The following is a 27400-nucleotide window of genomic DNA, read 5'->3' on the forward strand; positions in this document are numbered from 1 at the left end:
GGGTAGACTTAGTCCAATGAAAAACGACAACTCTATAACAATCCTTAATGTGCGCGTGTTCGCGCACGCACGCACACACACACACACACACACACACACACACACACACACACACACACACGCACACACACACACTCACTCACACACACACACACACACACACATGCACGCAAAAATCATAAAAAGTGGTAGCTTGACACAAGGCAGCGTCCTCGCTCTAACCCCTTTTGGCATAATCATTGTTACTATACGCTCTGCTTCTGAAACGCGCTTTTGGAATCTTAACCGAAGAAGGAATGGACGTGCACACGACGCGACCATGACAACCTCTAAATCATCACGTGATTCTCAGAAAGAAAATCAATCTAGGTGTGAGAAATCATAATAGTTATTATGCAGGTCCCCAGTCAGTTACCGGACTGCAAAACACGCTGGGGCTTTCGTGACCCTAGAGATTAAGGTGTTCGCCTTTCATTCAAAGGTCCCGGGTTCGAATCCGGGTTGCGACGGAAACATAATTTTCTTCTCTAAAATTGTCTCTATTTCACCTCCTTTCCTGCTATGATAAATGTGTCCTGTGCGCTCTACATGACCTTATGCAGTTGCGAGCGCCGTGCACTTACCAAAAGAAAAAAAATGTAAATTTCGCGGGACTTGGTACGCTCCCCTCCCCCCCCCCCTCCTAAAAATCAATTAGATAATTTGTACAAATGACATTATCTTTGAATGCAAAGGACCGAAACAGACTAACGGAATCTCTTTGTGAGCACCAGTTACCTTAAATTTCCCCCCAACCGGGGTTTTGTATAACTAGTTTTCTTTTCCGGGCAAGATTTATGCATGTTTTCTTCTCTACTATGTGCGAATAGCCGGAAGTTTTTTTCTCCCAAAACGCCCACCCGGTACTTCCTGTTTCACCTTCCCCACAGTTTGTATACATTACAGTCAGTATTGTAGAAGTCTACGAAAAGCGGCCGAAGTTCTGAATTACACGAATAAAAAAGCAATTGTTCAGCACTCATAGCACAACATGAGTGGCAGTATGGAAGACGAAGAAGACCCTGAGCACTCACAGGGCCCTGCACCTGCTCCCTTGGATCTGGGAAGACTGGAGGTGGAGGCAAAGCAAGCTGCTGCGAAGCATGTCGCCAGTTTACTGCAGGTAGATTCTTGATTTTAGATATATAGATAGGCACTTGGATATCGGCCAGCGCGGCCCGAGATTTTCGTTCACCTGCGGCCGCCGCGTTTTGTGTCAGAAATCGGGCCCCGTGAGGGGGGTACCTATTTGTTTTGTTTCGTTTATAGTGTTCTTTTCAATTTATGGATTACTTCCGCCTATCAAATTAAAGAGGAAAGAAAGGCGCGTATTATGGCGTTTTCCACTTCGGGATCGGTTGTGTGTGTATAGATCTAGATCTAGATCTAGAGTACGGTTGCCCCTTACCAGCCGCCTAACGCGCGTCTGTGGCTTGTTACGGAAGCTTGGGATAAAAACTGACCCAGTTACCACAAATTGAAACTCATGTTGTAAAAAAGATGTTGCAAAATAATCCTTGGCCTTTGGCCGATAAGAGGCAACTGCCAGATTGGTTCTTTAGAGTTATGTTTGTACAATAAGACATAGAACTTTGAAGGACCCCAGTGTTGCCCCTTACCGGCCGGTCGGTGGAGTATTTGCCTCTTACCAGCCACCTGTTTCCCCTATACCGGCCACATTATATAAACATCAATTTATACACAAAAGTAACGAACTAACCTCCATCCATTGACCTCCACGTTGTTTGTCATGCACTCAGTCACACCCGATCCATCCATCCAAGTCCCTGTCATTCCCACATTCAAAACACCGACTCTCATCATACTCAGACCTCATACGCTCAAGAACTTCCATGCATTCCTCATCTGAACTGTCCATGTACTCAATTGCATCCGAGTCACCCTGATCATTTTCTCTCTCATTCTCCACAACCTCAGTCTTCTTCTTCAAGCCCTTTCCTTTTTGCTTGTTGTCAGCATTAGCCTTCCTTTTAGCCTCTCTTTCCTTGTCCTTTTTCTCTTTGTTTGCCACTCTTTCCAGTCTCCTTTTCTCTTTCTCTTCATCTTCTCTGCCTTCTTTCTCTCCCTTTCTCTTCCTATCTTCTACAGCTGCTTTCTTTTCCCTTTCCTCTCGTTCTTTTCCCTCCTCAAACTCCTTATACTTATACTTTTCTCCTGACACGTATTTTGGGGGCTGAATCCTGTGTCCTGAATTTTTGGATGAACTTTGTGGGGCAAGGGGAGGTTGTCGAAAGTGGGAGGGGGACAATGGCATCTATAAAACTGTCCATAATAGACGAGTTAAGAATGGACTGCTAAGTTTATTGAAAGATATTTGGAGCAATTTCACATTAAAGATCTCTATAACTCATCAATGTGCTTTTTTAAGACCTTATTTTTAAGTGGCCGGTAGGGGGCAATTACTGCCAAAAAAGTTTCCCTCAACCGGCCACCCCACTCATATAGTGGGAATTACGTTTTCAGCCATTACATGCTAATAGGCAAGCCAAGCAGACAACTAAAAATGTTTTTCTTTCACACAAGAGGAGTACTTCCGGAAATACGATTGCTGAAACCTTATTTGGCTGACCCACATGGCCTTATTCAGAATGATAACAAATGGCAGCTGCACTCACCTGGATATGTTTTCTGCTTCAAACAACGAAAGGATTTTCTGCTTCAAGGCTTTTGTGATGGTGGATGTGTGGTAGGGTAAACAAAGAATGTGCAGGTGCAAAGAAATTGACAATTGAAACCATTTTAGTCATAAAATTTCGATTTTATTGGCACGGAGTCCAGTCTAAGTTCGAATCGGCCGGAAAGTGGGGGGCGGCTGGTAAGGGGCAACCGTTAGATCTTTTAGTTTTGGCCACCTCTATTCTCACCCGGGGTGAGAATAGTGCAGGCGAGTCTTTTAGCTATTCTCACCCGATGCGCGTTCACCGTTATAGCCTAGAATCTAGATCTAGGCCAACAAATTTTGCGTTCACCCTAAACCCCAGAATTCTACACTGTGATTATAACAGAAAAATTGTAGAATTCTGTGCCGTGAACAAACGTTACATTACAACTGTAGCCTACTAAAAGCATACAATTTTGTCTGTGGGCAGTGGAGAGAGAGAGAGAGAAAGAGAGAGAGAGAAAGGAGTAGCGCGAGAACTTCCGGTCATAACAAAATGGCGACCCGCGTAGTTCGGCTCGATTAGAAAAGTTAAATAGCCGTAGCATCTTTGTAGACAACCAAATTAATTTACTTTTGTGTTTTAACATAATTTTTTAACTTTGTTTTGGTCAATTTGATCGTCCACACCGATAGACAGTATTCAGAAAGAGACAGAGAGAGAGAGAGAGGGGAGGAGTAGTTCTTGCGAGAACTTCCGGGCAAAACAAAATGGCGACCCGCGTAGTTCGGCTCGATTCGAACAGTGAAATAGCCATAGCATCTTTGAAGACGATCAAATTAGCTTACTTTTGTGCTATAACGTAATTTTTTCTTGGCTTGATCATCCACATCGATAGAAAGTATTCCGAAATTAGGAAAAACAGGTCTTGTTTCAAACCGGGTGAGAATAGCCTACAATCGCAAGTCTCACCCGGGGTGAGAGGTTGATCGTATTTCTATTCTCACCCCGGATGAGAAAAGCCACTTCCTTTAGTTTTACTGAAATAGTCCCCTGCTGATTTTTGCCAATTCTTTCACAAGAAGGACTTCCGTAATGAGAGACCTTAAAAACACAATAAAGAAGAGACCTAACCCTTACTCTTCTCCAAACCTAAACCCTACCCCAAACCTTACCTCTACCCCGAACTCCAAACCCTACCCCTATCTGACCCCAGACCTTACCCCTACCCCAAACTCAAACCCTACCCTTAACCCTCTATTCTTCTCTGTCTCACATTGGTCTCTCGTTACGGAAGTCCTCTCCTTTCACATATCATGTAGGCTATGCTCATGTGTATCTGATTGAAGTGACGGCTTCAGTGGGAAAGACATTTTGAGTCTGAGTCTTTCGGCCTTGAAAACATGCTCATTTGTTTTTGAAGATCACTTAACTATCAAGTTATTTCGGATCCTGCCACGATATTAGCTTGTGCCCCCCTCCCCCCCTTTGGAGAAGGCTTCCAGTTAACTCGTCACACGGTGAAATCGTCACACACCTCCAGTGATCTCGTCACAGTTATCTCGTCACAAACTCGAACTCGTGAAAAACGTGTTGCGAGTTCACAGTGGATTGGCAGGCAAACCCACACCTTTCATTAAATATAATATTTTAAAAATACAAAACTAGAGTTTATTCAATCAAAATCTACACCTGACAACCTTTCTGTTTCATCATTTTAAAGAAAACGGACTCATATTTGGGTGCAATACATAAAACCTACTAAAAATGTGCATGTCTTTACTGTATGCAATATAAAACAAAAATCTAAAATGGTACAAGATGGCTGGTGGCTCTCAGAACTTGAAAGAGAGAGAGCGAAAATATCTTGCCCACCAATGGCGAACGCTGATGACCACTGTTTACACGGGAGAGTTGGTGTGACGGGTTCACTGTTACTGTTATTTGGAGGCTTTTTTTCAGTCAACTTGAGACACGTTTTTCAGTTGTGTTGTCTTCACCGTGTGACGAGTTAACTAGTTCCCTTGGAGAAGATCTTGCTAGCCCCATGAACTCAATTTGTAAAACTGAACTGTTCCTGCTATTTAGGTTAGAAAAATTAGAATTTAATCAGGTAGACATCTTACTCTTTGTCATTATAATGTGAACAAAACACTGAAAGGACTAAAATGGGAAGTGGCTATTTGATCAGGTGATTGTTTTATACTGGTGGCTGTTAGAGCGCGTTGGACTGCAGGCCTTCTAAATAATTTTATTCTGTGGTCTAGTCTTGGTCTCAAATATGATGGTCAGAAGACTTAACACTAAATGAGTTTTTAACATCATCTTGTTTGGTCAGATTAAATCAAGAGAGCCCCCAGACCTGAATATTATTTTAAGTTTTTAGATTTATTTTTGACAATATAAATGTACGCCTTGAGATAGGATGGGTTAACTATGAAGGGCAATTATATATACTCACTGTCCTTTTCTCCTAAAACAATTGTTGGTCCCATGAAGTCCCTCTAACTATTCCTTATTCACTGTGATAAATTCATTTCTTGTTCTTAATTTTCATTCATATTTGCCAAATTGGTGCTAGCTGCTATCCTTTTCAAAATTGAAGAAATTAGAACAAAGATTTTGTTTCCTTATGAACAAACATTGACCAGTCTATGAATGGTGTTTCCTCATTTAATTATCTACAGTCTCTCAGGACTCGCATAGCTGTTTATGAGTCTTATATATATATTATTTTCATTGTTTAAATTGGATTTTTCTCCAAGTCTAGGCCTCTTTAGAGCCATATATGTAAATTACTTATGACTAGCTCTGAAAGCCATGCTATATTTCAAAGAGTAATGATCATGACACCTTTTTAAATTTTAACTAATAATGAATGTCATATTTTATTTATACATCTTGTCCAATTTGAAATGATTTATCAGATGGTTTGCTTTACAAATAAATTCTGTCAATGTTTAAATTGGTTGTTTTTTCAGAGACCAGATCAACTGGATAAAGTTGATCAGTATAAGAGAAGAGTTGCAAGGAAAAAGGTAAGTAAGAATATCATGAGTGAGTGTTTTTCCCCTTACAGGGTGGATTTATTTGCAGATGTCAAGTTATTATTTTAAAGCCATCGTTATTTTTTTTTGGGGGGTGGGCTTCAAAGTGGTTTCATCCTACTGATGGTGAGGTTTTTTAAAGTGGGTGTATAAATAGTTGTTAAATAGGTCTTGTATTTATTTATAAATGAACAACAGATGATTGTTGTGCTTGTGTGGTCAGATTTTTGTTCTTTCCGAACTGTCGTTGTAATTATAAATCTCATCGAAACACTATCATATCCTCAAGTCTGAATTTTGACCAATTTCTTTCTTATTTTTACTGATATTATTTGTTTTCTTTTATCATCTTTATCACTTTGTGACCATCATCACACGATTTCACTTCCAAAGTTTATTTTTCATGAAAAACATATTCATGAACCTCTGCCCCTCTTTTTAGGCCTCAGTGGAAGCTATGCTGAAAACTGCTGTTCAGTCCCAACTGGATGGGGTTCGGACTGGTTTGAACCAGTTGCAGAGTGCTCTACAAGATGTTTACCAGATAAAACAGAGGTTAGCCATAGTTATTTCTTTTCTGAAATGAATTTTACGAACCTGTACAAGTTCAGTGTATATATTTATTTAGAGAGGGAGGAAAAGAAAGAGAAATAATGAAAGAGAGAGAGAGAGTCAGGTTGTGAATGAAGTAGACAGCTTCAGTTTCAGCTAAATGTAAGAAAAATACCACTGCTATTTGAAATGAATTTAGCAAATTGTAACATTGTAGGAATACAAGAACTAGCATTTACTTTCTAGAGCTAGTATCAGCAACATAATGTTAAGGCTTCATTCACTCGACACTGACAGAGTAAATCGGTTCGGATCTCGAGACTATGTTGTTGTCGTTGAGACTGCTTTATTGCGCATGCGCATATCAAGGAAGTTGCTAGTTTCAAATACACAGATACTAAATGTCAGAACAGTACACTAAGCAAGTTTATCGAACAGCATGGGACAGGAGACAGGACGATAACAAGGATAGACCCCACAACATTCTTAGATTGATATCTCTCTGGTGCTGGAAAATAGTACTTTTTTCCTCAGCCATGGAGGTTGAGTGGTGACCGATTCCGCAGCTCTCTCAGAACTGCCTTGTGCCTAGAACAATGCAAATAAGTTGGAGTTTTGGCTGTTTTTCCGGTCTTTCAAAACACCCTTTTGCACCAAAAAAAAAAAAAAAAAAGGATTCTTCTTTTCAACTGCCATGAGATGATATCCGGGCAGGCAAATCATTCAATAGCTTTAATTTATTGTAGTCAAGTGACTCGTATTTTATTTCTATTTTTGACCCAAACTGCACTTCTTCATGGATTTTAAAAAATTGTCCTAGATTTGGTTGTCAGGGGGATTGGCACTTCTGTTTGCCATTTGATGTTAGATTTGATTAGTTCTAGTGTGAAATGTTTGAATGAGTCTATTTTAGTGTCTTAAAAGCTGTGGAATCACATTTTATTTAATTTAATCTGTATTCAATATTTTCTTTTGCAGCTTGGACGAGATTGAGGAGAACTACCGTATCATTGAGCCTTTACATCAGACTCTGAAGAAACTGAAGGCGGAAAACAGCAGATTCTGTCAGGTGGGCACCTGATTTTGCTTTCCCGGAATGAAATTAGGAGGATCCCAATAAAAATGCACCTGTTTTTTTAGATAATTGTCTTTTTCTGAAGATAAAAATGATAAAGTAGACTGTGGCTGTCTTGGTGCAGTTGCTAGTATAATCGTAATGTTCTCTTAATTCTTTGAAGACGCACCCACTTTCCCTTTCTTGATACCCTGTGACGCACCTTCTTTGCCATTTTTTACTATTTATTTCCTATCAACAGTGCAAAAATCCTACTTACACCTCTAAAATGTACAATTTCTCTTTTTTTTCTCTAATACCAATCAATCATACATTCACAATACCAGTCTTACCCCGATGGAGGCTACAAGATCACTATAGTTTCCCTCGAAAGGAAAACATTTTTGACAAGATGAGACTTGTGGGTCAGGTAGATCTACCTACCAATGGTACAGATTCATAATCACTGTCATCTGAACTTTCTTTTTCGCACTTTAAGTCTACCTCCTCATCACTGCCATCATCCATAAAATACTCCGAAGCTTCTTCAGTCCGCATCACACCCCGTCGCCTAGAGCTCACCATTTTGGATAGAAACTGCGACATTTCGTGCGAAACAATGGGCCTAAAACAAACACCATGCAAAGCGATCCTAATTCAAAAGCAAATAAAAGGAATCAACCAAATTATAGGGCTTTGGACGAGCTTTGCAATGACATAGGGGTTGTCCATCTTAGAGCTCTAATTTAGCAAATAAATACGTTTAAAATCGTCAGCAGATTATCCGCTGATACGGTGACTACGGTAGGTTCTCCTGTCGGCTGATTATCCGCTGACGCGTCTTCAAAGAGTCAGAAGCATAACTCTGAATATCACTAAAACACTTAATGCAGTTCCTTTTCTTGACAGTTATAATAAAAGTAGCTTCATGTCATGTGTTTCATGAGAATTATTCCAGTTTTGAGAAAGTTTAGATTCCAAGTTTGTGCTTTAATAGGTCCCCAGAGCAAAGCCCAGGAATTTGTATCCACCTTTCTATATATTTGTTGCCTCTGAACTATTTTGTCTAAAGTGCACTCTGGACTAAATAGTTCTGAGGCGGCAATAGTATTCAAATGTGGGCAGTCGGTGGGTGCTCTGGTGTGGTTTGCTCCTTCTTTCCTATCAAACATCTATCGTCCTGATCTCTCCTTCTTCTTTTTTGTGTTTGTTACTCTTTTGTTATACCTCTAATCTTCGTCACTTTTTAACCTTATTGTGTTGCAAGTGCCGTAAAACTCTTACTAAAACTAAACAAATATTCAAAGTAGTTTTTCTGGCTTTGTTTTGTTTCAGTTATCTGCAGCTCAGGAAAATCTGAAGCACATCTTTACTGTCCCTGAGAGTGTGAAGAAGACGAAAGAGCTCATCATGGAGGGAAAGCTCTTACAGGCTCATAAACAGTAAGATGATGGGAATGGGTACCCAGCTATAGACAGAGAAAGATCTTGCCAGTTTGTTTGTGTTTGAGCGCTTAATCAGCTGCTTGCACTGTATGCTTCCCGGGAAGCTGAGAATGTTTCTGAGTGTTCTATGGTCTGCTGGGGTAATAATATAGTGTAAAGTGCATTGAGCTTGCTGTTGAACAGGGGTATGCGCTATACAAATGCTACTTATTATTATTATTATTATTAAGATCTCACTTCTTGTTGTAAGTTTAAGTGTTTCTGTCCTTTGTGCTAGTCTGTCAGCTCCATGTTGTTTTCACCTTTTATATTTATGTGATAAACCTCAGTACTTAAAGGGTCTATAAAAATAATACTGCGAAATGGTAGTCCTCTTTGGAGCTTGCGTGTTTGAATTGTAGGTGGCTTTCTTTGTATCATGTAGAGTACAGTTCTGATTAGTGCCATGCTTGCAGTTTTGGTGGCTCTTGTCTCCATTTATTTAGAGATGTCTCGACTCCGTCGTCTTTTTTTTAATTGGGGGGGGGGGGGGGGGGTGTTGGGGGGAGATATCCCCTTTCTGCTTTAATGGTACTTTTCTTGTGAAAAATATCGTTTTCCAGACTGTTGTGTGTCTTTATACTATCAGACTGTAGTCAAACTTGTCCAAGACAGCTTCTCTTTGTTGGGGAGAAAAGAGGTCATCTTGACATGTGGTTTTCTTGGATATCTTCATTAAAATATTGAAAAAAAGATGTAAGGGGAGAAGTGGGAAATAGTCATTACTTAAGTGATTATCATGGACAGGTTCTCTTTTGAGTGCAAAAAACCTGTTGTATCCTTTCGTCTCACTTTATCCTGAATGGGTTTTATTACCTTTTCTGATTTTTTTGCTAAAAGTCAGTGATTCACGTGAAACTTGGTGGTTTTTTTCTTTACTTATGATGTGCTTAGTATTGTCTGGTGATGCCATTGCATATTTGAAGGAATAGCTGATGAATCGTTGTGGCCTGTTTTTTTTCCACTTTTATCTTCATATATCATTCATATAGTATTATCTGTTTAACTAACAAAATATGACAAATCGTCTTGTTTTCCTTCTGTCTGTATCAGCCTGACTGACCTTGAGATGTCGCGAGATGACCTTCTGCTGGCAATGCACAAACAGCCCAACCAGAGCCCAACAGACAAAAACGTAAGCTTCTTTTTACGATCACAGGTCATAGGTCATAGGTTCTGATGGATTACACAGCGGTTTTGTGCAATCCTATAGTTCAAAGGTAATGTGTTCCCAGAAGTCAAGGGAGGTGGAATTGAAATCCTACTGCAGTAAAATGATCCTTCTATGTTGTAGATTTTGCCTATGTTCTCGTGGATGGTTGGAGGGTGTTACTGTTGGGTTTTACTTCTTTTTTCCCCCTCTTTTGGTTCTATCTTTCTTACTTTTTCCTGTGGGTATTTAGCAGGTGCTCTGGTGTGGTCTGCTCCTTCTTGCCCATCAAACATCTGTTGTCCTTATCTTCCCTCCTTGTATTTGTATGTTACTCTCTTGTAACATCTCTAATCTTTTGCGCTTGTATGACTTATTTGGGTTGGAAGTGCTATAAAATTTAATAAAAATTACTTTTACTCTGTATTATATGTGAGGCGTGTTGACAAAATGAGTTACTTCTCAGATTTGAGCCTTATGGAAAAAGAAACACACGCTTATAGGTGAAATTGGTACAATTAATAAGTATGAAATAATAAAAGGCATGTTTACTCAAAGAATAAAACATCAATAGAAAATCTACAAATTTGATCCTGGTGTCAATTTTTGGCCAAAATCTCCGTTTGTGGATGAAGAGAAGTAACTCCTTTTTTGTCAGCACGCCTCACATATGACCCTTATTGTGTCAACTTGCTACTCTGTAGTCAAATATCAACGTTACAGTTTTGGTTTTAGACTCACCATTCTGTGAAAGAGGAAACTATTTTATTTCCAGTTTAATGTTTTTCCATCTGTTCATTTATTCTTTCCTCTTCCCTTTTTCCACAGACGGTCAACACGTACTTCTCGGAGGTCCAGGACTTGTCCAAGGAGCTGGGCAAACAGCTGTGGGTCATCATTCAGCGCACGCTCATGTCTGTGAGACGCGAGCCCACACTCATCTGCACCGCGCTGAGAATTGTGGAGCGAGAGGAAAGGTGAGTGGGTTTTTTTTGTGTGACACGTTTGTAAAAGTTTTTGTATTTTGTATTATATAACCCACAGTAAAGGTTTGTGCACTTTTTTTAATACAGGGTTTTTTGTAATGCCATTAAACTTAAGAGGCAAGACCTCCTAATTTAATGACTATCTCTCAAATGCTATGTATAGTCAACCCTTCTATATGGCTGTGAATGTTGGACAATCACTAAAGACAGTGAAAATAAAATAGAAGCAACAGAAATGTGGTTTCTTGGGAGACTACTGAAAATATCGTGGAAGGAAAAGAAGTCAAATGAGGTAGTGCTTGATGAAGCTCACGTGGGACGCTCCCTGTTAAAAACAATCAGGAAACGACAAATGCAGTTTTTGAGACACCTGAATAGACATAAAGGCCTTGAACATCTAGCTCTCACTGGCAAAATTGAAGGAATAGGTAGGCCCAAAGCAACCTACTTAAGGAACCTAAACAAATGGGTAACAGGGAATGATCAGAGAAACGTAGCTTTTTCAAGATCATCCAAGCAAAGGAATGAATGGAGAACCATGATCGCCGATGTCTGTGGCAGATCTGGCTCTGGATGATGATGATGATATCTCCTATGGGACTGAGCTAAGTGGCTGGGGAGCCTTAAAAGCTCCATAAAACAACCCTGTTTGGGATTCGATCTAGGATCATCCACTCCACAGTCCAGCATGGAAACATCTGAGCTATCCACTTGCAGGCGGTGGCGATGGATCAGACATACCCTCAGGAAGTCGGACAGCTGCATAACAAAGAAAGTGTTGGATTGGAATCCATAGGGTAAAAGATCAAGGGGGAGACCGTGTGGAACCTCTTGAAGAATCACAGAAATTGATATAGAGAAAAGTGGGAAGACATGGAATAACATCAAGATGTGAGCCCAGGATAGAGAAAGGTGTAAAGTGTATGTCTGTGGTCTATACCCTGGTGCAGGGTGAGAAAGGCAACGATGATGGTCACTTGCAGTTGTATATATTCTCCTTTTCTCACCCCTCAGAATGGATGTAGCCTGGACACGTAAGTGCGATCAGACAGGATTCATGCCACCAGGACGACCCAAACAGTGGCGGGCGAAATGTTTTGAGGTCCTGGAGACTTCCATCTCTGCCAGGTAAGTGTTGTCTTTCATATTTCTTGATATTCAATGTGTTAAATAGTTATGTGGCGCTTTGCACTTTAAAAAAAAAATTCTTGTCATTGTTTGGAGTCCTGTTGTCTTTTTCAGCATTTTTGTCGATACTCAACCTTTCCTGGTGACTTTCATAATCTTCTCTTAATGGTTAGAGGTCACTCTCGTATGGTCTGCTCCTGCTTCTTCCTTTCATGCTAATTTATTCCTGGCTTGATATTGTGATTATTATATGAACTCACTGTAAATCACTGAATAACACGTTGAACTCCCATGCTCTGTAGTTCGTGTGGGATATGCAGAGAAAAATATTCTTGGTACGTCATCTGCCTCTTCTTTCCTTTTGTCTGTCTTCTTTTATTTCAATGCAACGACTGAGAAGGGCAGATGATAGTGGGCACCATTGATAGGTCCTACTGTTTTTTTTCTTTCCCTCTGTTGCTTATGTTTGTCTGCGTCGCATTCTGTATTGTTCCTTTTGGTCGTTTTCATACGCAAGTTCGTCTGTGTACTTCCCGACTAAAACCAAAGAACTAAGCCCTGTAGTCTGCCTCTCTAACAGGCTATTCCTGTCTTTGTTAAACTTGTACAAGTTGGTAGTTGGCGGGTACTCTGGTGTGGTTTGCTCCATCTTTCATATCAAACATCTATCGTCCTTATCTCTCCTCCTTTTGTTTTGTGTTTGTTACTCTCTTGTAACACTTCTAATCTTCGGCACTTATATAACCTTATTGTTTTGCAGTGGCCATAAAACGCTTGCTGAAACTGAAACAAAACTCGTACAAAATTATACAATTCTATCTCAAAAAGAGAATGCTGCCCAGTGGTGACCGGTAATGTTTGCTTTTCTTGTTGGTGTGATATAATGCACCATGTGTCACTGGTGTAACTTCTGTATTACTTTATGAATGCCATCTATTTCCCATTGTGAATGAAATTTCCACATAGAGATCCTTAGATGTTTTTAGTATTATTGTTTTTATTATTATTGTCATAATATAATAATGATTATTATTACTATTATTATTATTTATTCGTTTTTTAAATTATTATGATCACTAATATTATTTTATTATCATTATTATTATTAATATTATTGTTATTGTTGTTATTTTTATTATTATTATTATTATTATTGTTGTTTTTGTTTTCATCCTCATTATCAGACTTTCATCGTCATCATCATTATTATTAATTATGATTGCTGTTATTTTTTGTGTCCTGTGAGTAGGATTGAGGGTAGCCAGCTGGAGACGCGAGACCAGAACAAGATGTGGCTGGTCAGACACTTGGAGATCACACGCCAGATCATGATAGATGACCTCAAGGTGGTCAAGGTCTGTTCTTCTTCTTCTACTGCGTTCTGTTTGCCAGATCTGAACTCTGGAGTAGGTGACTGGAAGTCCCTCAACTCAAATGGAGTCAGATTTTGATGTGCAGATTGATTGCTTAGTGTAAAACTCTGTCATAAACCATACATTTTGAAATGCATCAGATTAGATCCATGGCCCCAGTACATTAGTAATATCAGTGCAAATAATTTCATTCTATTGCTGATGGTGCAGCACCTTTATTTTCATCTTTCAGCTAAGTTATATTTTGTTCCTTAAGGACATATCCCACAGACTGCCTGTCTCAAAGCACTGTGTTAATAATTATGACAGCAGTGTACCAGCCACAGTTGTTGGCTGGCTGGTAAAGTGAGGAGGGCAAGGATAGTGAAGGAGCAAAGGAAGAGTTTTAAAGATAAAGTTTGAGGTCACGGATTTCCTGAGAACAGGTCATCCAATCTGGTGTGCATTGAATTGTAGTTCTGGGGAAAGAAGTAGGCACACAGTTAGCTTGGCTGGAATTATGCTGAACTACGCAGATGATAGCCCTGGCTTGACTCCCCAATTGGGTGTTAAGAGCTCCGGTTGTTTTAGGGAGTTTTTAAGGCTCTCCGCCTATTTAGCTTGGTCCTATCCAAGATGGACACTTAATTTGAAAGTCCCGCATCTTTACTCTTTATCTCCCCACTATGCTTGGGTCCTCTTTTGGTACTAAATCTAAAAATGACAAAATCCTCACTAAATGGGTCATTAAATCAAAACAAGTGTACCTATTTTGATAGTTCTTCATCTAATGAATGAACTCCCGATAAGAGAGATCAAAGTCGTCGTAAAGGATTTCGGCTCACCGGCACAGGGGTTCCGACCGTGAGTCACTGGGAGCGGCTTGCCGGAGATAAAGAGTCAAAAAATTAACAATATTGAAAGGGGCCTTTAACCCATACTATAACCAATAGAAAAGAGAAAACCTTGTATTCCTCTCTTCCATTTCATATTTGTTATCCCCATTTGTTGTTGTTCCGCAGACGTTGCTGCCTCCAGTGTTCCCACCAGAGTACAACATCGTCAAAAGATACACCAAGATGTACCACAAGTCTCTCTCTCTACATGTTAGTGGACTTTTCTCTTTATTATTCTTTTTCTTCTATGTTTAGAAAGTACAATAGAATTCTTCTGTCTCATTCACTTTTTGGGTGAAAAGTAGAATGTTTATAAATTATGTAGTCATTTCTCTTCCATTCTCTAAAGGTCTGTTCAAAATATTTGCAGTGACCTCAAGTTTTAGTCAGTCTTTATGCTTTTCTGAATTGAAAGTGATATGTAGTGGATGTTTATTTTTTCAAATTTTCAAGTGGAGAAGATACAAAATACAACATTCAAACAAGAAAGTTATTAAATGTGAGGCATGCTGACTAAATGAGTTACTTCTCGCAATCCACAAATCGATATATTTGTAAAAAATTAACACTACGGTCAAAGTTGTAGATATTCTTTTGTAAACCATATTCTTTAAGTATAGCATGCCTTTTATTATTTCATACTTATAAACTGTAAAAACTTCAACTATTTGCATGATGTTTCTATTTCCATTGGGCTCGAATTCGAGAAGTAGCTCATTTTGTCAGCACACTTCTCAAATTTAAAACTCTTTTATCTTGTCTATTGGGAGTGGTACGTTGGTCTAGGTATGACTTATAGGTAACATGGATGTGATTGCTAATTTTTTTTTCAAGGAAGAAACAGGGCAAGGAAGCACCATTCATTCATAATGAAACACACGTACAGTCAAATCTACCTAAGACAGCCAACCATTGTCGAGGAGGAAAGGGGTCATCTTAGACAGATGGTCCTGTTTGGACGGTGTCCTTATGATATAGAAAAAGAGAAGGGGAGTGGGGGGAGTGGGAAATAATTTTATTTGTTGAGGTGATTGTCTTGAACAGGTGGCTGTTAGAGCAGGTGCAACAGTATGAGCTGTTGCTTTGTTTGAGAAGCTATAGTATAGTTTAGTATAGTTTAGTATAGTTTAGTATAGTATAGTTTAGTATAGTTTAGTATAGTTTAGTATAGTTTAGTATAGTATAGTTTAGTTTAGTTTAGTAAAAGTTTTACTCCGCTCGCGACTGCATAAACTATAAGGTTTTTCCTTTTTAATTGAGAAAAAAATTGTTACTGATAAAAGATGATTTTATCTCTTTGCTTTTCCCCATGCTCCACAGCTGGAGGACATGATACATCAGGAACTGGAGGGCAACGAGATTGTTTCTCTGTTGCAGTGGGTGGGAGCATACGAGTAAGTGGATTCTTTTTTTCTCGTGATTGTTATGTTTTATACTCAAACCGACACAATTTACTTTGATACTCATTTATGCAGAGTGCGGTGGCGGAGCGGTTAGTTCGCTCCTCTCTGAAGTCCAGGTTCCAGCCTCTGTTCGGACACGGATTTTTTTCGCCCCACCTGCCCACCCAGCAGTAATGGGTACCTGACTTCAAGTTGGGGAAAGGAACTGTCCACCCTACCACAATATGCCGAAGGCCCAGGAAGTTGTCTCACTAACAAGGAAATTCCCAATGTCCAGATTGGATGCGGGAACGACTTTACTTTTTTATTCATTTATGATAAGAACAATTTTTCCTAAAAATGAAGTTAGAATATGTAGCCCCCGTAGTATATGTGCGACATAGAACCAGGATCGGGCCCAACAAAGAACAGGTAATGCGGAACAAGATTTTCCATTTAACAATTAAAAAGCAGAATAAATGCTTTGGATTTATGTTGGTGTTTTGTTTTGATTTTGTTTTTGTTTTCTTTTTCATTGTTGTACTTGTCACATCAAGCTCGGGATTTTTTTTTAAAAGAAGGGGGTGGGGGTGATAAGGGGTATACAAAGGGTAATTTCCATCTTTGTTCCACTCCCTGACCATTGTTTTGTTTTGCAGCTCACCAGAATTGATGCGCCATCCAGAGTTGAACATCGATGTGAAGGAACTAGGACCTCTCCTAGAGCACAACTTTATTGTACATCTCCGCAACCTGTGAGTCAGACATGGTCCTTGGGGGTCTTAGCTAGTGGTACATTCGGCGAGAGAAGCGACATCGTTTTATGGGGGGGGGGGGGGGGGGCTGTTGAATTCTTTATAGCGTGTTTGGTTTCTGATTTATTGTTTTCTATTCTTTGTCTGTCTGCTCTCCTTCCAAAGGGTTTTACCGCCCCTGGGGCGGTGCCACTCAAGGAAGTGTCTTTAGGCCATTCCCAAAGGAGGGATATTTCTCGTTCTAGTGCATAGTAGAATTGTAAATGGGCTGATCTAACAATGTCATGCTCGTAATTGTGCCTGAACTACAACAGGGAACTGCTGCTTTTTCTTTCCAAATCCTTACTATCGTCATTTTCCTCTACTTCTTTTGTATGTTTGTCACACTCTTGTGACCGGCTATTTCCAGGGTGCCTTGATAGTCGAAGCAGACTTTGTGCTATTGAAGCTAGAGAGGTGAGCAGAGTAAGTCTGATTCCCTGTTAGGACTTCTCTGTTGACATCCACCCCTTGGCGCTCATATGACCTTATGCAGTTGGGAATGCCGTAAAACCTCTACTAAAACTTTTAAAAAGGCGTTTGTATGGGCAGGAGTTCTGGTCTGGCCTGCTAGTTCTGCCTCTTGTCTGTGTTTCTAATGGGTGCTTGGAGTGTGTCTCTATCAGGTCAAGTTTCTTTTCCCTCTGTCTGTTGTTTCTGTCTGTGTGCTTTGCTTTTTTTCCTTCCACCGCAAAGCTGTTGTTATGTTGATGTGTTTGTCTTTACTCAAATAAGCCAGACAAATCCAGGCGAACACATTTGTATTACATTTCATATCCTGTAGTTGGTATCTTTTCTAGTGTAACTTTCAATTTTTTTTTTACACCTGAAGTTTCAGAACTATTGGAAAATGTAAACTTTTGACAAAATGGAATGATTTGGGGGTTTTTTTTGTGTGACTGTTTCAGATATCTTAAAAACATGAAGCAGAACATCACAGAATGGAGCAGAAACACGCTCAAGTCAGACATGAAGGTGAGCTTGTCTATCAGGTGTTCAGGATTCTCTGTTGAAACGTGTGAGGAACGGAAAAAAATTCCATTAAAGTTGTATCAAGCAAAGTGAGAGGGTAGTGTAGTCATTTGTGTGATTGTGTTCAACTGGAAGACTCTGCTTCCACGGACACATTAAGAAAATTGATTATTTAGATGCTGAAATTGAGTGTGCTGGGTCAGAGAAAGAAAAGAAGTACCAAGAACAACTTGATGGAGAATGGTTGAGGCAGGTACAAAGATACCTAACAAAATTTAGACACAGCTGGAGAAAGATATTCAAGATAGACATCTTTCGAGGGGAATTATCAGTGCCCCATGCTACTATGGAAGTTGATGTACAAGGGGGATGTAGAATCATCATCATGTCTCTGTGCTTGTCTTTCATTAAAATTTGAAGGCGTCAAAAGTTAGCAATACTTTTCTTCTGCCCTTTTACTGTTTCTGCCTTTCTTTCTTTTTATCCAGCTCTTAATCACCCCCAGGTCTTGAACTAAAACACTTCCTCCACCAGGGCAGTGTAATGACTGAAGTTGTCTTTAGGCCATTCTCAAAGGGGAGGAATTAACATGTTCTTATGCACAGTAGAATTGTACATGGCCTGATTTATCAATGTCATGCTCATACTGTGCCGGAACAACATAGGGGGAACTGCTGCTTTTTCTTTCCACATCCTTATTATCGACATTTTCCTCTACTTCTTTTGTATGTTTGTCATTCTCTTGTGAACTGCTATTTCTGGGGTGCCTTGATAGTTAAAGCAGACTTTGTGCTGTTGAGGCTAGAGAAGCGAGCAGAGTTAGCCTGATTCCCCTTTTGGACTTCTCTGTTGACATCCTCCTCTTGGCGCTCATACGACCTTATGCAGTTGCGAGCGCCGTAAAAAAGAACTAAAACACTCTCCCTGTATTATTATCAAGTGCTCCTCTCATGCAACTTACAGTTTCCTCAGTGTACTAACTCCTGTGCGAGGCCGGTGTTTGAAGGGTGCTGCTGGTAGCTCCTCCTTCTTTATTTTCCCTTTATTGTTTCTGTCTGTCTATCTGTCTTACTTTTTCCTTTTACATACAACCATTTTTTTGTGTGGATGTACTTCTGTTTACTCCTAGCATCGGTAGTCCAGCGGTTAAGTGTGTGTGTCTGTGTGCCATACTAGTGTTCATAAGATTGTGGGTTTGAGAGTTTGATGCTCAGCTCAGGGCAATGTTGCGCGTTCTTGGGAAAGGCATTTTACACAATTTTGCCTTTTGGCTCGGTCTTATCGGAGATGATATTTTAGGTGCGGAGGTCTTGCCTCTTAAATAAACTGAATAACATTACAGTGTTGTAAGGGGTGTTAAGCCTATCATCATCATCCAGTGCCTTGCCGACTGGGGTGGGCGATCATGGACCTCCACTTCACTCTTGTCTTGCGTTGCAGCCATGGTCTCAGTTGTTTTTTCTGCTCCCAGCCATGTTGTCATCTTGTCCAGTATCTTTTCCTTCTGTCTGCCTCTGCCTGTCTTTCTATCAAAGTTGCCTGTGTTAAGCCTAGATATACAATTTTGAAAATGTTCTTTTTACTCAAACAAATAAACCAACTTGTTTCAGGACTGGGTCAAGGACGAGGTGCCAGACCAGGATGGGGATGGTTACTACAACACCCAGCTGCCGGTCATCATCTTCCAGATGATGGAACAAAACGTGAGATTTTTTTGGTTTTTTTGTTTCCATCCCTGTTGCTGTTTGCAGACATGCCAAGAAAATATGAATGTTTCTGTTTGTGTGTGTGTGTGTGTGCGTTTGTGTCTGTGTGTGTCTGTTTATGTCTGTAAGTGTATGTGTTTGTGTTTGTGGTCATGGGTTGTGTGTGTCTGTAAGTGTCTGTTTTTATGTGTTTCATTGTGCTTGTTTGTCTGTTAGAGAATGTGTCTGAAATTGGTAATGTGTATGTATGTACATTTTTGTATGAACATGTATATGTGAATGTGTGTGATGTGTGTGTGTAAATGTGCATGCATATGTTTGTGTGTATTGGTTTGTTTGTTTTCATCATCATCAATGCCTTTCACCCCTGGCAGGGTATAGGCCACATACAAGCTCCTTCCATTAATCTCTGTCCTGAGCCCTCCTTCCAAGCTTGTTCCAAGTGAGCTTCATCTCTCTCATGTCCCTTTCAAAGCATCTCCTCCTTGTTAAAATGTTACTCGTGGCTTACCCCTGCCTCGTGCTCCTTGTGGGTTCCACTGCAGTGACTGTCTTGTGATGTTTCCACTGGGCTTTCTTAAGGTGTGCCCCATCCATCGCCACTTTCTTAGTCCTATTTCTGCTTCTATATCCTTTTGTCTTGTCCTTTCCCACAGCTCTTCATTTCTTATTCTATCCTGCCACTTAATTCTTAGAATACAGTCTGTGCCAGCTTTAAGCACGCCGGCTTAAAGCACGTTTCGGACTCAAGCACGCTAAACGGCTCTTACCGAATTTTTGCTATGTAAATTACACGTCTTTAAGCACGGCAACTTCGGCTGCAGACACGCTTCATTACAAGACAGTCAATACTTTTATGATGACCCACCGAAGATCGAACACAGTCTACACCGCAGCAGTGAGTGTGTTAAGAGAAACACAGAGAACGCAAGTGATGGAGACACACACTCACACGCGCAGAGAGGAAGGCAGAGAGATGCACGCAGCCGCGTGCGTGCACATAGGATCTAGCCTACCACAAAGTTACACACAGACTGAAAAAATACAAAGAGAGTCAGGGAGACGAGAAAGGGAGGCTGGCTGCGATTTCACCTTTGACCCTTGCTATCCATTAATCCTGATTGTGTATCACGCGCGAGGTGGGATGAAGGCGGTGGTATGAACATGGCACAGCAGGTAGTGGTACGCATAGGCGGTGTGTAGGCCTAGTGTGCTGTATAGTGACTGGCCGTCTAAATTAAGTTTTTATTTCCCATTCGACCACAACACAAAAACAAAACAAGCAAACAAAAACTACCTTGGCGGGTAAAAATAACAGTGCACACTTTTGCAGGACCGCTGTAGTCCTACTTACAAACAAAGGGAAATAGCACGCGAAATTTTCTACCTGAAAATCTCTGGATTTTGTTTACTTCGCTCTCAAGCACGCTTCGGCATTAAGCACGCTTTTGCTTTCTCCCGATGACCGTGCTTAAAGCCGGCATGGACTGTACTCCTCATACATCTGTTGATGAAAGTCTGGACTTTATTGTTTGTTTTAGTAGAGGTTTTAAGGCGCTCGCAACTGTATAACGTCATATGAGCACTGTGTATTGGTGTACGTGACTGGAGATACAATTAAGGCAAAAATTTAAGGTTATTAGTAGTGCCTATTCTGTTATTTACATCTTGTCAAAGTTTCTGCCTGGATGACTTGTCTTGTCTTGTCTTATATGAGAAAGCAAGGTACTAGGTAATAGACAGCACCATTGTTAGAACTAGCTTTGTAAAGAAAACTCCATCTCGGAATTTAATCAGAGTTTTTTCGTGACAGTGCGTAAAGGGAATAATAATTAGATCAGGTAGGATCAGAATATCATTGAGTATGTATCTAATATCTAGCTTAAGATTATTATTGTTTATATTGCTGCTGATATATATTATGCATGTGATTGTAAGCCTGTGTGTGTGTGTGTGTATGCATGTGGTGAAACACCAAACCAATGTACCAGGATCTGGACAATAAAGATGTTTCTTATCTTATCTTACTTTGGCACTTGAGGCAAGCATTTTTCCTCAAGACTTACAAGCATTGTGGAAATTAAAATTATAAACTTTCTTTCCCTCCTAAAATAAAATGATTGTTAATGTCTCACAGATATTCAACACAATTTAAATCAATGATAAGGAGGGCTGCCTTGGCAATGCCTATTGGAGCCAACCTAGTCAGAATTAGATGCAGCATCCCATCAGACAGAAAGAAATAGCTGATTAAATAACTTCCCCGTTCAAGAATTGAACTCACATCTTCTGTGTTCAAAGAACTTAACCATTACGCTTTCTGGCAAAAGTAATTCCTTTCTTACATTTGTTCTTTGTTTCAGCTGCAAGTTGCAAACATTATCGGCCAGGAGTTGGTGAAGAAAGTTTTGGAGTTGTTTGCTGAAGAACTCAATCGATTTTCCAATGAGTACAGCAGTACGTTTTTGTGTGAACTTACGGATACGATTATACTACAACTTCTCTTCTTTCCCTCTATTTTGTCTGTCTATCTTGTCTTTTCCTGACCGTAAGTGTACACCTTGAAACCTCTTTTCAATAAACTTGTGAGCTACTTCATTAGGTTTGACAGGTGTGCATAAAAACTTAACTGCAACTTATATCCTATCTTCTTTATGAAAGAACACATTTATTATGCTCTGTTTTGGCTATTATTTAAGGGTTGTTTTTTTCCAAAATGTGCACACAACTGTAAACTGACCTTTCACATAATGTTTTCAAATCTTTCTAAATGTAAGCCACTGATTGCTCAGAAAATTGCCCTTACTGTACAAATACTGTGATTTACACTTCAGGAACATTTGTTACTCCCTTGTAACATCTCTAATCTTCACCACTTCTATGACCCAACTATGTTGCAAGTTCCATGTAACGTTTACTGAAACAAACAAATGAGAAAAACAATGTGTACTATTTTTCATACTGGTAGTTGTGCTACGAAACTTCTGCTTACTTTAAAACTCGTAATCAAAAATCTCTTTTCAGCGGAGCTCAAGCTTTATGAAGAGAAACATCTAGCAGACAGGAAGGAACCCAAGTATTTCCTGCATTATTTGGTATGTGCATATTGTTTGCAGTGTTATCTAGAATAATGACCTCTATCACTTGCATTTTATGTACATAAAATGTACATTTGTGCTGTGTGAATGATATGTAGCAGTATGAGCAGATGTACGTGACACACAAATTAGCAAAAACACTCTCATACACACATACACACACACACACACTCACACACACACACACTCACACACACACACACTCACACACACACACAGACAGAGACACACACACACACACACACACACACACACACATATACTTGCTCAGGCACAAAGAACATGCAAGGAAATGTGCATGAGTTCCATTCCTTCAGAGAATCTCCCTCTCGTTCTCTCCATTTCTTTTTTTCGTTCTCTTTCTTTCACTCAGCATCCCTCTTTCTTTCTCTCTATCTCTCTCTTTCTTTCTTTTACTCTCTCGGTATCTCTCTGTCTTTCTTTCTCACTCACTCTCTCTCTCTCTCTCTCTCTCTCTCTCTCTCTCTCTCTCTCTCTCTCTCTCTCTCTCTCTCTCTCTCACTCACACACACACACACTCACACACACACACACACACACACACACACACACACACACACACACACACACACACACACACACCTACAAACTGACGGTTTCACCCACAGATTGCCAACACTAACAACTGTGTGGCATTTGGAGAGTACATGAAGGAGCTCCGCAAACGTTACATTAAGAACGAGTATGCCGAGGAGGGAGACCACGACGAGACGGAGCAGATCCGACGCGACCCCTTCCAACAGCTGACCGACCGCTTCCTGGTGCTGGCCAAAGAATGGTTAGTGTTGGCCATCTGTGGATGAAATAGTCTGTAGGTGAGGACTACAAGGGAAAAACGAGGGTAGTCACAAACTGGAAATTGTGAGGGTGCCAATTTTAAAAGCTTGTGGACTCATAACTTCCTATTTGTTTGACAGGTGGTTTATTGTTATGTGTTGTCGAATCGGAAATCTAACAACAATAATCAACCAACAGTTGAACAGAAGTACAGTAATGAGTCATCCAGCGTTCAAAATTGGTACCCTCACGATTTACAGTTTGTGACTACTGTCGTATGTTATTGTTTTCCCTGTAGTCTTCAGGTGTGTGTCTAAGAGAGAGATAGAGAGAGAGAGAGAGAGGGGGGGAGAGAGAGAGGGACAGAGAGAGAGAGACAGAGATAGAGACAGAGAGAGATAGACAGATGTTCTGTGGATTCGTTGTTATTGCTGAAAGAAACGGGGGGGGGGGGGGGGGGGGGGGGGTGTGACATCTTTCTTCAAATGAAGACTAGGTGGGGATATATGACTTGGGAAAGACAAGGGTTGCTGCTAAGAAATATGGACTCTAGAGTCTCTAAATTAGTCAAGACAATTTGATAATAATAGTGTAATGATAACTGCATTGATATAATGTGTATATATTCATGCTCTTCAGCATGCTGTGTACACTATCAAACATGTTACATCAGGAGTCAAAGATGTATGTACTTGTGGTGATAACATTTTAAAATTTCATTTCATTCCCATTCCTCTTGCAGTAAAATTTCTTTCTTTCTTCCTTTGATCAGTCTTGTTGTCATAACTGCTTCCTTTTCTTTTTCTTTCTATTTTTGTTTGCTGCCTGATTACTTTTGACACAACACATCCCCTGATTTTATATTTAGTTCCTTTTGGAATTGCTCACACATTTTCATGACTAATGTCTTAAGTGTCTCATTTCTTTACTTTCAATTAATTTTCTTCTGATGGGATATGCATGATATCTATGGCTGGATGCAGGACGATGACAAATATTGTTGTACAATTTGTCTTTTGTCAGAGACTTGCACCCAGTCATCTTTTTAATCGCTGATTGTTTTTTGATGACCGGTCTCTCCTTTTCCCCAGCTGTGATATGATACTGGAGGAACCTTTCCTTGACCTGAGAGCCAGTAACTGCCTCAATGAACTGATGACCCGACCCTGGTGAGCGCTTGAAGTTTACATGTATTCAATCTTTTTGGCTGTCTCTTTGTGTCTCTCTGCCTGGCTCACTACTGTTGTCTTCATCTATTTTTCTCATTTGCATTGTACTATAAGTATGGGACTTGGCATGACTTAGTCACAGGCCTGACTTTCAAGTTTGTTGAATCCGAGTGTTTGCTGTAAGAATGGTGTGATTAACATGAGCATTATTGTAGTCGTGAACGACAGACAGTGCGAGATTTAAAAAAGGGAAAGTATCAGTCGTTCCTGAAAGTGGTTACCTGTAAAAGTGGTAGCTTTCCTTGCCAGAGTCCCTGAACAATAAAAACCTTGCTAGATCAAGTTTCATCTTTTGTTTTTGTGTGAACCATACTATAACTTACAAATGCTTTATCAAAATCTTCAGGTATAGGCCAACCCTCAAGTCATTATGTAGATTGATGTCTATAACTTTTCAACAGACAGGCAAAACTTTTTTACTTTACCTTTTGTGACAATCCATGCCCAGCTTGCTGAAAGCCCCCACCCACACACAAACACACACACACAGTCACCCCTACTACACATTCACAATACGTGTGTAGGCCACGTTGTGAACGTTTATGTTCGTTATGGCTTTATTTACTTGTGTACAATTTTCTGCTTCTGTCTTTCTATCTGCCTGCCCCTCCCCCCCCCCATTTCCCAATTTACATATTTGATCCACCTCATGTGAATGAAACTTTCTTAAATTAAGATTCAAATGTTTTGTCTGCAATTTTGCTATTGGCATCGAAAGTCTAGTGCTTAGGCTACTTGACTCACAATCATAGGAATGTGGGTTTGGGGTTATAAGGCCCAGCTGAGTCTGACATTGTGTCCTTGGGAAAGGCACTTTACACAAATTTTTCCTTTTGGCTCATTTCTATGGAAGATAGACATTCTCGTAGTTGCAAGTGTAGTTTTGTCACTGTCGAACATGTTTAAAGGATTTTACACAATAAGTCAGTGTCCAGTTGTCCTCATCCATTATTCCTAGTGACTACCTGTAACTGTCGTGAGTTGTCTTCATCCTTTCGTAGTGATTACCCTTGTCAGTGTTGGGAGCAGTACATAAGCACGAGACCATGTGGTCAGTGTCTCTTCCGAGCAGAAATATGAACAGAGTATGTGCCAGTTATTAAGTATTAAACTGCCTACCCGGACCAGATGTACTTGTCGTTGAATTTTATAGGAAGGAGTAGTGTCTTAAATAACCTTACAGTGTTGTGATAAGGCATTTAATTTGTACAATTTCACCAACTTTTTTTCTATTGGATGTTGCCAGGATGTCCAGCCATAATGGAGTGGAGACCATTGTTGCCACTTGGGCCGACTACCATCGGGACTTCATCCACCTGAGGCCCGTCATGTTTGAGACGCTGTTGTCTCGGGGTCAGCGACGTATCGTTAAGGAGTACGTCAAAGCTCTTCTTTCAAGGTCAGAGTTTTCTTAGTGTCTGTTTGCACCATGTTTTTGTCAGTGTCTGTTGTTGAGTCTCTGCTTGTTTTCTGTGAAGTGGGTTTTTGGCGGGTGCTCTAGTGTGGTTTACTCTTTCTTTCCTATCAACCATCTGTCGTCCTTTCCTCTTTTCCTTCTTTTTTTATGTTTGTTACTCTCTTGTAACACCCCTAATCTTCAGTACTTTTATTTGACCCTATTGTGTTGCCAGTGCCTTAAAACTCTTTCTAAAAACAAACGAATTGTCTGTGGATGGGATGGTTTTCCATTGCTGTGCTACTGTCTTGGATGGAAGGATGCGACATTTGTTGTTGCTTCTTCATGGGTTCTTCTGAATCATGTACATTTTTCTGTATGTGAGAAGGTCAGTGGAGATGGTTTCCCTTTTTTTAACTCCTAATTTTCCTGATTATTCCTGACTTTCTGGAATGTGATTAAAATTTCTTCATTCCTGATTTGACAGGAAGTTATCATTCAAGAACTATGAGGAACGGAGAAGCTCAGCTGAAAAGATTTGCTCTGAGGCGGAGATGATCAAAGGACAGTTTGTGGAGATGTGTCCAAAACTGGTGAGTGGACATTCTTTGGTCATTGGTCGGAGAATATGTATCATCGCAGGAGGTACACCGTCACAACTGCTCCTCCCTCCTCTCCAGGATCCATGAAAGGGTTGGCTTGTGATCAACAGAGATGGGGATTCTCTGAAAATTTTCGGAATTCCTTTAAAAAAAAAAAATTGTGGACGATTGTACTGCTGCATTGTGGATTTGAACAATTTTTTGCTGTGAGAAAGTGGGTGTGGACAAAGTATTACTGCACTGCACTTGAAAGAGTTACATACTACCATTTCTCCTCCTACTTGAACATGAGAACATGAACATGCAGGGAAAAGAATTACTGCTTTACTATCAAACAATAACATTGATCTGACCTGTAGAAGCATTACTTGTAATGTAAGTATTTAGATGAATGTAGGCTTCTGTATTTTTTAATTTTATCAATTATGTTTGTTACCTAGTGAAATAACACCTTATTGTAATTCTTTTTTTTTTAAATTCAAAACACTCTCAGAGGCTACGTTATTAAAGTTAAAAACGTCGCAGAATCTTCAGAAAACTTTTTGGGGATTAGTCCACATTCCTGGATCAAAGATTAAGCAGTTCCCAATAAGGAACATGAGTGGACTCCAGTGACCCAGATTTGGAGAGATATATTTGTAATAGAAAAGTTTTTATCAAATCGTTCTCAGTAAAGTCTTTCCATCAGTATCACCAAATATAAAATCTTTTTGTTCTAGCTTTTGTTTAGCAGATTTTGTGTTAACGGAATAATTGGAATAAAGTAAAATGTAAAAAAAAAAACCACTCTGGGGATCTGAAATCGTTTCATGATAACAGAAAATTCAAGTTAAATTACTTCGAAGTCTGCTACACCAATTTTTTTGCATCGACAACATTGTTTTTTGCATATCAACAAAACTTTCTGACCTTTCTCTCAGGATGCGTCGTTGTTTGATGTCCTCCCGTCTCTGGCTGAGGTTCTGAAGCTCAAGGATGGGTCCATGCTGAGTCTGGAACTTATGGTGAGTTCATTTGTCATGTCCTACACAGCTATCTTGTTACGGGATGAAAGTAAAGGGATTGGGGGGGAGGGCAGAAGTCCTCAAGCAGGTTGGAGGATAGATTTGGGGGG

General features: G+C 40.0%; 1 protein-coding gene across 1 annotated transcript in view; it reads left to right on the forward strand.

Annotated features, from left to right (window-relative positions):
• Nucleotides 1-892: 892 nt before the first annotated feature.
• Nucleotides 893-27400, forward strand: part of LOC101848200 (exocyst complex component 3) — a gene marked incomplete in the record, with an annotated part of 29970 nt that continues 3462 nt past the window's right edge. Inside the window, 20 exon segments of the mRNA XM_013081992.2 lie at nucleotides 893-1162; nucleotides 5642-5698; nucleotides 6150-6262; nucleotides 7238-7328; nucleotides 8649-8755; nucleotides 9851-9932; nucleotides 10776-10924; nucleotides 11948-12061; nucleotides 13311-13416; nucleotides 14436-14519; nucleotides 15630-15703; nucleotides 16351-16446; nucleotides 17394-17460; nucleotides 19068-19160; nucleotides 21527-21620; nucleotides 22188-22258; nucleotides 22891-23060; nucleotides 24151-24228; nucleotides 25535-25687; nucleotides 26172-26277. Of these exon segments, the coding sequence (XP_012937446.1) occupies nucleotides 1031-1162; nucleotides 5642-5698; nucleotides 6150-6262; nucleotides 7238-7328; nucleotides 8649-8755; nucleotides 9851-9932; nucleotides 10776-10924; nucleotides 11948-12061; nucleotides 13311-13416; nucleotides 14436-14519; nucleotides 15630-15703; nucleotides 16351-16446; nucleotides 17394-17460; nucleotides 19068-19160; nucleotides 21527-21620; nucleotides 22188-22258; nucleotides 22891-23060; nucleotides 24151-24228; nucleotides 25535-25687; nucleotides 26172-26277 (2037 nt within the window).

The sequence above is a fragment of the Aplysia californica genome, unplaced genomic scaffold (genome assembly GCF_000002075.1).
Source record: "Aplysia californica isolate F4 #8 unplaced genomic scaffold, AplCal3.0 scaffold00154, whole genome shotgun sequence".
Lineage (NCBI taxonomy): Eukaryota > Metazoa > Mollusca > Gastropoda > Aplysiida > Aplysiidae > Aplysia > Aplysia californica.